The sequence below is a fragment of the Rhinatrema bivittatum genome, chromosome 8 (genome assembly GCF_901001135.1).
Source record: "Rhinatrema bivittatum chromosome 8, aRhiBiv1.1, whole genome shotgun sequence".
NCBI lineage: Eukaryota > Metazoa > Chordata > Amphibia > Gymnophiona > Rhinatrematidae > Rhinatrema > Rhinatrema bivittatum.
Window position 1 is genome coordinate 137,368,305 of NC_042622.1, and position 13,555 is coordinate 137,381,859.

A 13,555-nucleotide genomic window follows, 5' to 3' on the forward strand; every position below is an offset into this window, starting at 1 on the left:
TCATTGCTACTTAAAAAAAAAAGTTGTTAATAAGGCCCAAAAAGTTGATCATCCTGTTAGGCTTTCAGTTAATCAAATGAAGATAATTCCATAGTTGAACAAATACTCTGACTCTTCTAACTTCCCAGGTTGCAACTGTTGTTCAGTCTACTTTCAAAAGCCATGGACTCTTCTAAATAGCAGCATACTGAGCATTTGAAAATGAAGATAATTCACTCTTAAAAAGCGGGAAAGACCATAAAAAATAACTCTGAACAGTTCCAACTAGCAATTTCAACTATCAGAAATACTGTCCCATGCCTAATGCATGGGAGAAGTTCTGGTAGGTTTCCTCATGCCTGTCATGAAAGGATCACTGCTACCTTATTTTCCTCTCCTTTATCTTCCGATATGTTCAGTACCATAAGGGACTGAACAATCAGGAAGGCAGCTTTTCCTTTCTAAACAGCCAAGTCACTGAGGTCTGCCATTCCAGTGACAAACAAGTTCTTGGTTTCAGAAAGGACCTGTATGTGCTCCCCATCTCTTGGTGGACATGTCCATTGCTAATGTGATCTGATGGGGAAACAAAGAGAGAGGGGCTCCCTCCCATAAAATGTATGGATCTAACCACCAGTGGAGCTTTTCTGTAGACAGGCTATCCATGCCCCATTGAATTTGATTTTCTGAAATGGGATCAGGGTCAATTTTTCAAAATTTAATAGGAAACCCAGTAACTGAAGAAGATGAGTTGTCTTCTGCAGAGAGACCTCTCCTGAGAAGGTGCCATAATTTGCTAAAGCAGCAGCACATCTGCCTGATGATGGAAATGTGCTGCCACTACAAGCCAGGCATTTGATAAAGACCCTCAGTACTGCTGAGAGTCCAAAGGGGAGCACTTGATGCTTGCAGTGAAAGAATTTCACCACAGACCATAGATAGTGCCAAAGGGAGGGATGGATAGGTATGTGGGTATACATATCTTTCTGATCTAGAGTACACATCCATTCCCCTGCCTAGTTGAAGGGCTGAATAGTATGGAAGGAGTTCATCTTGAATTTTTCCCATAATAGATTCTTGTTTGAAGGATGGATCTCAATACCCCAGATTTCTTGAGGATAAGGAAATAACAGGAATAGAACCCCTAACAATGTCAATCAGTGGAACAGGTTTTAGTGTCTGCTCTTGAGAAGCGACTCCACCTCCAGTCAGAGCTGTGAGGAGTGAGATAGATCTGGATTGAAGGTTAAGCAATGGGGAAGTGTCGAAAGCCGCCAGGATCCACAATCTTGAGTACTCAGAGATCCTTGGTAATTTTGTTCCACTCCACCCCGATAGAGACAAATTCCCCCCACCCCCACTGGAAGGGCTGAGTGCTGGATTTGGAGACTAAGCAAAAACTGGGCCCATGTTTTTGCTCGACCTGCTGTGTCAGTCAGCTTCAAGCCAGATGTTGTTGCTGCAGAAGAAGAGATGGAGTACAATAACACTGGAATTGCAGTAAAGGGTCTCTGAAAATAAAAAATGCTTAAGAGTGAAGTAAGGGCACCTTGATGATAACTGTTGCTCAGAGTTATTTTAACAGCAACTGGACTGCCACATACTGCTCCTTGATCTGGGCCATCATTTCCCTGAGCATATCTCTGAAGAGGTGGTCCTCCATGCAGGGAGCATCTGCCAACTTGTTAGCGACTGTGATGAATGGCGTGAGAGTAAGCCCTTGTCGCTGTGGTGTAGTTGATACAGCTTCGTAGGAGAATCTATGAGACCTACGGTGATAGCTGGCAAATGCACCCTGTTGTGGGACAGACTGGAGCTTCACCTGCACCAGCCACCTCCCCCGCAGATGAGGAACCAGCCAATGGTCAGAGCAGGCAGCAGACAAGCGTAGACAGGGAACAATGCAAGCGGTTAAGTCCAGGCGGCAGGCAAGTGTAAACCGGTCCAATGTAAGAGGTCAGGTCCAGGTGGCAGGCAATTGTAGTCAGGTCCAGTGCAAGAGGCCAGGTCAAGGCAACAGGCAAACGTAGTCAGCTCTAATGCAAGAAGTCAGATCCAGGAGATCAGGCCAAGAACAGACAAAGACACACAGGAGATACTGGACAAGATATCAGGATGAGGAAAGGCTAGACGAGGCAGGCTGGGCAAGGCAAGGCCACATGAGGCAGGCTGGACAAGAAAAGCTGGAGCACAGGAACACAGAAACAACCAGGAACTCAGGAACAAACAGGAAAGTAGGACAATCAGGAATGCAGACGTAACTTGCACTGCCAATAGGCAGAAGACCCATTGCTAAGGCGAGGTAATATTGCGGGGCTTTTGCTTAAATAGATCGGTCGGACTGAAGTTATTGGAAGACACAGCTCAGTGTTTCCTACTGTGGGGCATATTTTATATGCGCACATGCGTGCACATTCCTAAGGGAAGGCAGTGGCCTGGCAGCATCAGTGGTGGTTGGCAGCATGTAGTGACAGTGCCATTTTGCCACAACAGGAGGCCTCTGGAAGTGGCAGGCAGCAGCGGGGGGTGAGTGCAGTGGCTTACAGGGCAGTCCTTTGAGCCACCAAACGTAACATTGCTGGCTCGCAGCCAAACTATTTGGTGTGTACTAATGGAAGCTGATGAAAAAGCAGTCATGTCGAATGCCTTGCATACTGTTCAAATAAGATCGTGTATGCATTCCTCTGTGTCCAGAAATGGCTGCAGATATGCAGTTTTGCCCCCATTAACTGGGCCGAGCAATGGCTTCAGTTTCTGAATGAAATAAAAAATACTGTGCCATGTAGAAATGGGTGTGGAAATGTGAAGATTAAGCATTGAACTCTGGAACATCTTTTTCCTAAAGTTGTTCATCAGCCTGGGATCTTTCCCTGCTGGAGTGTTGGAGAATGGGTAGCTGTACCATCCCAAATCCCAGGGATTCCTGGATTCTAAACTTTAGGTCTAATTTTCTAGCTACTGGATTACAGGAAATTGGACTCTCATCTTTGTCTGTAATTCTTGCAGGATCAAATGTATCAGAATGACTGCTGGCTCTGCTGTCTAAGAACTGGAGAAGGCCAAAGACTTCTGTGCAAGGTTCTTTTTCCCGATGAATGTTAACTCCCAACACCTTACCCAACTTGTCCAGAAATTTGGAATAGAAGAGGTCCTCATGGGGATTCTGATGAGATACCTCCGGGTTCAGGACAAGAGGGGGCAAATCTGATACCCCGGAAAGGAGAGCGTTTGAAGAGTGCTTTCCTTGTCCTTCAAAGAAAGGAATGCAAATAAAGTTTTCATCAACTCTGCCACTTGGTCGAAGGGCTGTTGTGTCCTCTTGCCAGGTGTTAGGGGTGGAACATTCTCTTCTGAAAGCGAAATGGGTTCATCTGGAAGGTCCTCTGGACTTTGCGGTAGCTGTCTTGGGAGCTGCATAGAGATCAAGGACCCCACTGATCAGATGGGCTCTGGTGTCTCTAAACAAAGACCTTGTTACAGAAGTCTCAATGGAGAAAGAGCTCTTGCGATAGGTGGAGGTAAACGGAGCACGTTTCCATCCACACCTCCAATCCTCCCTGAATGCATCAAAGGGATTAGTGATTGTAAAGGAATATATATCAAGGCCCCCTTAAAAGAACAGGACCAGACATTTAGCCTAGTCCACCTTAAAGCACAGCCCAGAAGAGAATCCTGTCCTAGGGCATTTCCCTGAGCAAGGGATTAAGAGACCAAATCCAGGATAGAACAGATAGGCCCTAAGGTGGAGGAAGGCAGCATCCTGGTGAGATTGTGAATGTTGGAAGTCTTGATTTATGCTGCTGATGTAAGCAGGCTGTTTCTGTTATTGTTCTGGTTCACTGTGAATAAAACATTTTCTGTGGAGAATGGCTGTAGTCCATATTTTTCTGTCCTCCAGCCCCCTTCTAAAACCTAAGACTGTTCACCTAGCATCACATATGGTAGAAGCAGTGGAATTTCTGCTCTAAGTGCCAGCAGAGAACAGAGATCCATAACCAAAAAAAATAAAAATACATTTTTTTCCAAGAGTCTAGCTGCAGGGGCAGCTGGGAGTTAAATTGTTATGCCTGTCTGTCGCAGATGGCTGCGACCGCGAGTACTCGCTGCTTGTTCTACACTTCTATCCTCCCCGGGTTTGCTCGCTGCACGGGCCTGCCTGCATCGCCACGTTCCTCGGGCCTCCTCGCAGAGCCATGGACGCCATTACTTCCTGCTCCGATGTCAGATCCTCCTAGGCGTGCGCGTCACAAGTCCCGCCTTTGAGGCTGCTTCGGTGGGAACCTCGGGGGCAACCCCATTTGATGATGTCATTGGACTCTTATATTTAAGCTCCTGCTTCGCCCCCAGAAAGCCGACTTGGCAACAAGTTCCGTATGAGTCCTACACCTGTCTCTTGTTCCTGAGATGCCGTTCCTGTTTGCAACGTGGACCTTGTTTGGCACCCACTCCTTGGGGGTCAGTGTGCGCTCTACAGGGACTTGCTCCCTGGCCTACTCCACTCCTTGGGCTGGCCCCGCGCCTCCTGGGTCCTCCTGGCTACCTGCTCTATCTCTCAGCTCTCCTTGGAACTACAGCAGTGTCTTGTGAGTCCTCAGTTGGCCTTCCCCGCTTCTCGGAGTTGCGCTATATTATTCAAGACTATTTGCGCTCCCCGCTCCTCGGGCCACGCTCACCTATCCTGAGATCACCCTGAGCTTCCCCGCTCCTTGGGGCTTGCTCCTAGACATTCTACCATTGTCAGCTATCCCGCTACGCGGGTCCTCCTCTCTATGGCTCAGCCAGTCACCTCCAGTCACCAGCTACTGCTCTTGGGCTCAGGCTTCCCCGCATTGCGGATTTGCCTTCACTCTCTCGTCTTCGCCCACTACACTGCAGCTCCGCCTCTCGGGACTGTCCTACTGGAGTACCTCCTGCTTGACTGTCCCGGCGCCGACCGCCCCGTGGTCTGCCTGGCGTTCTCTCTCCTCAGACTCTCCAAGTTCTGTTTACAGTCTACTACCATACGGGGGTCGTCTCCTAATCCCTGAGGATCCCCCCCACGACTGTGCACAGAGATTTCCAGTACTCCAACACCTCACCACAGGCTGTATCAACTCGAACCTCGGGTCAAGGGTCCACACACAGTCACCAATCATAACAAGTATAGCAGGCTAAGGGGTCTATCCCTGCCTAGACAGGTAGGGAATGGTAGTGAGTTACAGTTGGACAGACTATATATTTTTTCTTTCTCGTACCTGAGGCTGAAAAAAGAAGTTTCTGTTGCATCAGAGCACATTAAGTCAAAATGGTATGACTACTGGAAGGCCTCACAGAGGGCAACAGCACTACAGACAATGGTATAGAACCACTATACCCAGCATCAGGCTGTACAAAAGTAGTTTAATCGGCAACAGCTGTTACTGACCCAGATAGCACAATCCTAAGAGACCAGCACCAGAGGTACTGGGATGCTGCAGTCCAAAAGCAAGACACTGGTCATGGGATCCATCTCCTCTGCTGTGCTTCAGCTGTGGAGAGAGAGTGGCACTTTGCCTGCAACTATACTCGAGCAAGCAGGGACCCTATAAATGTCACTGGAAGGACTCCACATGATTGCAACTTTGTGAACAGTCCTTGGTTGAGATTCTTCAGCTTTGTGATTCCAGGGGAGCTGGATGGTTCTCCCATGCAAGCACTAGTGAACTCAGAAAACATAAAAACTCTTCTGGAGGGAGCTAGTAAAGAGAGTACAGATCACCCATGAGAAGAGTGTGACCCTTACCTGTGTACATGGTAATTAAACAATACCTAATCAGGCAGATCCTACTGATGACCCCAGCTGGACAGGCCAGCATAGAAGTGGAAGTACTTCCCAGGCATCCTATTGTTCTAAGATGTGATTATCCAGAGTTTGAGACTCTCTGAACCTTTAAATGTGCAACAGTTAGAGGTCTGGAGGCACTGGAATCAGTGCCAGTTTATGACACCCCTGTCCTTTAAGAAGGATAACGTGAACAGGAAAACAACACTGCCCTTGGGCTAGTCCTGTAAATGTTTGAGGATATCAAAGTCCTTCTGTTTACTCCTCTCAGCATCTTAAAAGTGCAAGAATTCCTGGCCTCAGCGGAAGCCTATTTACATAATTACTTTTCAGCAGCTTGTATAAAGTAGCTGCCATAATCACAGTGGGAGAGAGAGAGAGACAGTTATGGCAATGAGAGAGTGAAAAGACAGAAGATATAGAGTAATGCCAAAAATTAAAGGTCAATGCTATGAAGACCCACATAGGATGGAGTAAGTGATTGGGGGGGGGGGGGGGGAATGGGGTGGGCACAGTCTCTAACCATATTAACCTTGGGGCAGCCCATCAAAATATTCAGTTCTGCCTACGCCCCTGCTTAAAATTTTTGGCAACCCCAATGGACGCACTCCCCCAGTGAGAGCCAGAGCCCTCCTCTCTTGCCCTGTTCTGTCTGGATAGATATGACTGGATACTCCTGGAACCCCCTGAAATCCTTGTCACTGCTCAGCTTCCTCTTGTTCTGCCCTACAGGTGCCAAGAATGTCAAGGGGTGCAGATCTTACCGTCACATTTTTTCTGGTTTTGATGGCCCTGTCTGCCATTTGAGTCATGGTAGCCAGCGCATTCTTGTAGACGTGCAGAGCTTCCTCCACCAGAGCAACTTGCCTTGGAAAATGCAGCATTTCCTAAAATGCATCAACATGATACAAAAGTCACAACAAGCGGCTAGGAAATTCAAACCCACGGAAGGCGAAATGTCTAAAGTTAACTTGAGGTGTTGAGGTATTGCCTTGGGGGGCAGGCATTTCATATACAGTCAGGGGTCAGAAGAAAAGCTAATTATGAGCCCAACAAAAAATGTTGCAGTTATAGTATATTGGAGAGAAAATGTAAAATCTGATTAGGGAGCTTTGCAGCTGAATATTGGGTATGTTAGAAAAAGGTAGTTTTGGTGTCTGGACCATGAAATCAGTCTGTCCAGGTCATCTTCGTTTTCTCCAAAGGTCACGCCTGTATTTGCCTGTGGGCAGCATGCCCACTCTGAGCAGTCACAGGATTTAAGTCAGTTTTAGAGAATACTGGAAAGGAGCCTCAAGCCAGCTTAGCCCAAAGTCAGCAATGTACAAATGCTGTGGGCAGATGCAGACCACCAAAATATATCACCTGAAGTTCAGGTTACACTTGGCCAGCTCAACCCTAATAAGCCTGCTTTTGCCCCATTGCATCTATGCATTCTATTTCTTGTTTTTCTTCGAGAAACTGGGACCACAAATCCATAGATGGGTCAGGTGGCATTCTCAACTGCAGAAAGTCAAAGTATCCATACCAGATTTGGGTGCCACAGACTGGTTTCCATGACAAGGCCCAGAAGGAGCCAGGGAAGGAACTACAAGTTACTGGTGCACACTAGTCTTTACATTTTGGAAGAAAAAAAAATGTAAATTTACAAGTTGCTTTTCTTCTTTTGAGTGTACAGCACTGCTACAGATCCATGTGAAAGTATTTCAGTACAGTCCACTGTCAGATCAGCTGTGCTACTGGGCAGCTTTATAATCTGTGCTTGCTGAGTTACCCATCAGCATGAATATGATGTGGCCCAGTTTCTGGAAGGGGGCATTATGCAATTTAATTATTTTAAAAACTTTAATCAGATTTCAAAAGCCATCAGAGAAGAATCATAGCCAGAAATCCATTCTGGAGAAAAACAAGGGAAAGGTGTTCTCTGTAGGAGAGCATGTGGAAGGGAGAGGGAGCTGAGGTTTTTTTTTCCCTAACAGCAGTTAATTACCTTCTGGCATATTTCTATTGCCCATCCCTGCCCTTCTTCCCAGCTATCCTGTCAATCTTCCTAAAGTCTATATCTCCAATAGACTTGTTCCTGTTTCTCAAATGCTCCTGCCAACTTCACTCACGTGCATGCTTTATGCAGCCTGGAGTGGCCCTGTATTTTGGAGTTGCAAGTGTTGGTAGAACTGATCTAGGCTGAGCTGCTGAGCACTTACCACTAGGCCATTTGCCCTCCACAAGTGACATTATCACACATCATTTTTGGATATGAGGAATGAAAAACTGTTTGAAGTCCATATACTAACCTGGGTCTCATCCTATCCCACGTACATACCAACAGAATTTCATAAGAACCCTTCATTTGGACCCATATGTATTAACATACAGAGGCAAGGGGTGAGACTACCCTAAAATGAGGGACTTTCTTTAGAGACAATGGCTGTGTGGGGAGTCAATTTACAAAGAATTGCTGTTCCATTCAAAGAAGTCACTAGAGAAGCTCACAAACTTAAGGCAGTCCAATATGTTCAGATATGTTTTGTGGAGACTCTTGGCAGCGCTCCACTTGGTTTCTGTCTTTGCAATGTTGTTCTCCAGCTGACGGATCCTCTGTGGAAAAAAAAAATTATGTCAAAAACTTTTTTTTGTTTTCTTAAATTCTTTATTTATATGATTTTAACATGATATACAGGAAATTTTTCGTAATATACAGTCATTATATGTTCCAAAGGATAATTACCCAAAAACATTAATAAGAAGAAAAAAAATAATCATTCAGGCAGTTATTACAATCATTCTCCCATAACCATATTCAGCAATTAAGTGGCAATAGGGAGATCCAAGATTTATAGGATCATTATCCATTCAATTATTACAAAAAAGAAGAAAATAAAGGAGGATACAATACAATCCTTCTAAGCTCAAGACAGCCAAGCATCACTCCCCTCAATCTTATGGTTATACAGGAATAAACGTAATTGACCTGGTTAAAAAAAAATGTAGTGAGCATTATTCAAATTTAATACAAATTTACACGGGTATCTTATAGTTATCCTAGCACCCAACTGCCTAGCCTCTTGGCACATCTCTAGCATTTTTTTCCTTCGGATTTGTGTCGCTTTAATAATGTCTGGGAACATCCAAATCTTTTGCCCGTAGAACATCTTTTCCCTATTTCGAAGAAACAGTTTCAAAATCATCTCTCTATCTGCAGGAAACACAAAGGAAATCAAAATTGTTCCTCGGGACTCAATTTGCTCCTCCATTGAAGTTTCAAGGAAAGCTGTTAAATCAGTACCTACATATAAGGTAGGTTAGCCGGTACTGTATTCGATGTGAAGTAAATGTTTGAAATTGTGGGAATCGCATCTGGTGGAACTTGCAGAACCTCTAGTAGATGTTTTTTAAATTGATCTCTCAAGGAAATCAACCTCTCTTGAGGAAAATTTAAAACCCATAGGTTCAAATATCTCTGTGAGTTCTCCAGATTTTCTAATTTTTTTTTAAGTAGCCAACTCAGATTGCACTAAGTTTAACTGAACTTCTTGCATCATTACAATTTTTGAATCCATCTCCTTAATCTTGGCTTCATGCTGTATCACTACAGGCTCAATCTTTTGAATGTTCTCCTGATTGTTTGTTAAAGCCGGAGTCAAAGATGAAATTGATTTCTCTAATATAGCCAGAGAGTTCCATACAGATTCAAGAGTTATTTCCCGTGGCTTAACCAATTTCTGATTGAGGTTTGTGCCTACCTTGCTTCCTCGACAAACCTCTGAAATCCTTGCAGTTTCATTGGTCGAGTCCTCTTCCCTTGTTGGGAAAGAAAATACAGCACTCGGTTCTATATCAGCCTGCCCCTCCATGGTGGCCTTCACTTCCTGCGATTTTATTTCCACCACTGCAGGGCTTTCACCATTTGCACACACAGCAAATATTCCTCTACCCGCCTCTGCAGCAGTGCCCATCTCGGTTACCATCTGCTGGGTGGGTCAGCCCAGGTCTTGGTTAATGCTACGGGTCGGGGGAGAGGGCGTCTCGGGCGCTCTGGGGCTCAACGAAGTTTGTACATCCTGGAACGACGCGGTGGGTTCCTCACCCAGCATCCCCGTGGACCTCCCTCCCGGAGTTGATGCATTACTCGGCGCAAAAAAGCCCTCTATAGTAGGCTGGGAAGGTGTCATCACGGCTGGCACAGGGGATTCTGGCCAGATCCTGCCCTTCCTCTTAGTATGAGGCATAAAGGTACACGGCACAGAACAACCTAGATGAGCCAATTTTACTGCGACCTCTCCTTAGGGCGCCATCTTGGATCTCCTATGGATTTATGTCAAAAACTTTTGACAACTGCAGCACCATGCCAAGGTAGACTGCAGTTCTCGGATGGCTGACTGCATGCTGATGTAATAACACCGGCGCCCTCGAACTGGCAGCCCACCTACCACCTTTGGGCACCCTGCGGCACTTCTCCATCGCCATGGGAACAGAAGAGAAGAAAAAAATATCACCTGAAACTGAAAAAGGAAAAAAATAGAACTGCAATGTGAGGGAGAGATCCGATCGGAAGCTCCACCCCCCCCCCCCCCCCCCCACCCGACGTCACCAGGGACAGCTCCGACAGTTGAAAGGCGCCCTGCCACCAGGCGCCATGCGGGGCGCGACAAAGGGGCCCTCCCCTTTGTGCACCCCTTAGTTCAACCTGTAGTGCAAATGCCAGTTAATATCTTTGCAATTGAATATCTCTCCTTTGTTTAATATACTTCCTGTTATCCCTTTTTGCTCAATTGTTAAAAATCCTGCATTTTGAGCTTTTGTAAACCGTTGTGATGGCTTTACCGAATGACGGTATATAAAACCCATGAAACAAACAAACAAATAAATAAATAAATAAATAAACAAGAAGGTACAAACTGTTCAAGCATGGAAAGAAATCATGTGTCACAAAGTCTAGCATAGCCAATCAGAATGCAGAGCTTGAAGCCCTTCTGTTCCTTCATAAGAGATACAAAGCAGGCTTAAAGAACTCTCCCTCATGCTTAATGTCAAACAATCATTTTTTTTAAAAAGGGTTTCTTATTTTTGTTTTTTAGACAATCCCATATTTGCTATACAGTACCAGTAACATAGCAATTCCCAAGAGTTCCACATTGTGCTTCCTCACAGTGGATATAAATACTAGGGATGTGCATTTGTTTTCAACACATTGGCAATCCGCAACACATAAGTCCCTATTCGTTGTATTCATGGGTTCCCGAAACACATCGCAATCCCCCACAAATACAACATATCATATTAGTTTCATTCTTTTGGCTCGCAGTGATTTCATAGCGGCCGTTTGAAATAGGAGATAGCAAAACCCAGCCCTTTCCTGTGAGTCATAATAGACCTCAAAGCCCTGTCATAGAGTAGGTCAGACAGGTTGGCAAGGAGACCAGAATGCAACCTATCAGAGCTAAGCATTTTTCTAATGCAGCCAATCGCCACTCTCACTCAGTGCTCTGTGACGCTATTCCTGATAACGCAGCACTATTTATACGTTAAGCACGTGGCGTTCCACGCACTTTCTTTGCGGGGGTGGTCTGGGGAGGTGGTCCGGGGATGGTGGCTTTACTCAGAGCTAGTCTCAGTGTCTCAAATCTGTATTAATTGCTAGCTACTTTGATAGAATTTTCCATTGAAAAAGATATTTGTTCGATTTGGCTGCAGTGCCAGCTAGCCATGTTTTTTTTTACTGCACTTTTTTTTATTGATCTGAGACGGTCTCTCTGTCTGTGCCACTGGGAGAAGCTGCTAGCAGTGGCATTTTCTGCTTATTTTAACCCTTGGAGTAGGTTGCAAGCAGGATTTGGGCGTTGTGGGTGGGAGATATATTCAATTGCTAGCTACTTTGATAGACTTTTCCATTGAAAAAGATATTTCTTCATTTTGCTGCTGTGCCAAGCAAGCCATCCTTTTTATTTAACTGCAATTTTTTTTTTATTGAACTCAGGCTGTCTCTTTGTGCTCTTTTAAGCCAAGAAGACAGTGCATTCATTGGGCATCAGTGGGCACTGGGCAGTTTTGCAGACTCATATATATATATTATTGGGAGAGCAGTGCTCTCTGAAGCGAAATCCCCATTGGGCCTCTTTTGTAGTTACAAGCTTGGTATGTGCACATACAGCAGTCCCAGTTTTAGTGTACATCAGGCACAGCCTCGTGGGCCTGGGGGCACTTTTGCAGACTCAGGTATATTGGGACAGTGGTGCTCTCTGAAGCCAAATCCCCAGTGGGCCTCTTTTGTAGTTACAAGCTTGGTATGTGCATACAGAGGTCCCAGTTTTAGTGTACATCCAAGCACAGCCTTGTGGGCCTGGGGGCGGTTTGCAGGCTCACCTATATTGGGACAGCGGTGCTCTCTGAAGCCAAATCCCCAGTGGGCCTCTTTTGTAGTTACAAGCTTGGTGTGTGCACATACAGCAGTTCCAGTAGAAGTGTACATCCAGGCACAGCCTCGTGGGCCTGGGGGCACTTTTTCAGACTCAGGTATATTGGGACAGTGGTGCTCTCTGAAGCCAAATCCCCAGTGGGCCTCTTTTGTAGTTACAAGCTTGGTGTGTGCACATACAGCAGTCCCAGTAGAAGTGTACATCTAGGCACAGCCTCGTGGGCCTGGGGGCACTTTTGCAGACTCATATATATTGGGACAGCAGTGCTCTCTGAAGCCAAATCCCCAGTGTGCCTCTTTTGTAGTTACAAGCTTGGTGTGTGCACATACAGCAGTCCCAGTAGAAGTGTACATCCAGGCACAGCCTCTTGGGCCAGTGGGCACTTTTGCAGACTCACATATATTGGGACAGCAGTGCTCTCTGAAGCCAAATCCCCAGTGGGCCTCTTTTGTAGTTACAAGCTTGGCTTGTGCACAATACAGCAGTCCTAGTTTTAGTGTACATCCAGGCACTGCCTAGTGGGCCAGTGGGCACGTTTGCAGAATCATGTATATTGAGACAGGGGTGCTCTCTGAAGCCAAATCCCCAGTGGGCCTCTTTTGTAGTTACAAGCTTGGCGTGTGCACAATACAGCAGTCCTAGTTTTAGTGTACATCCAGGCACTGCCTAGTGGGCCAGTGGGCACGTTTGCAGAATCATGTATATTGAGACAGGGGTGCTCTCTGAAGCCAAATCCCCAGTGGGCCTCTTTTGTAGTTACAAGCTTGGTGTGTGCACAATACAGCGGTCCCAGTTTTAGTGTACATCCAGGCACTGCCTCGTGGGCATTTTTGCAGGCTCACGTATATTGGGACTGGGGTGCTCTCTGAAGCCAAATCCCCAGTGGGCCTCTTTTGAAAATAATTCTTTTAATTGAAATCCCTAGTAGGCAGTGATATTAAATCCATAACGTCAGGGAAAGCTAGACATGGTTGAGTGATTGGGACTGCCAGAGAAGGCACTTCAAAAGGCGGTCCGGAACCCCCGCTGAACGACCTCCTGCAGTCGATCTCCTGCCGGCGCCATTTTCCGTACGGAAAACGATTCGCGGCAAGAAATCGCTTCCTGAACCCCGCTGGACTCCCAGGAACTTTTGGCCAGCTTGGGGGGGCCTCCTGACCCCCACAAGACTTGCCAAAAGTCCAGCGGGGGTCCGGAACGACCTCCTGCGTCGAATCGTTTTTGTCTATGGCCGCCGCCATTTTGCGGCGGCCATTTTGCAAAATGGCGCCGGCTGAAGACAACAGGATTCAATTGAGGGGGCCATTCCGGACCGCTGCCGTTCTGGACCACCGCTGGATCCCCAGGTAATTTAAAGCAT

General features: G+C 46.2%; 1 protein-coding gene across 2 annotated transcripts in view; it reads right to left on the reverse strand.

Annotated features, from left to right (window-relative positions):
- CCDC183 (coiled-coil domain containing 183) overlaps nt 1-13,555 on the reverse strand; it is a 211,951-nt gene that overhangs the window by 140,079 nt on the left and 58,317 nt on the right. For both annotated transcript variants that reach the window (XM_029614015.1, XM_029614014.1), the window contains exons 6-7: nt 8,273-8,377; nt 6,544-6,666 (exon numbers count right to left, since the gene is read on the reverse strand). In XM_029614015.1, coding sequence (XP_029469875.1) covers nt 6,544-6,666; nt 8,273-8,377 — 228 coding nt within the window. The remainder of the gene's footprint in view (nt 1-6,543; nt 6,667-8,272; nt 8,378-13,555) is intronic.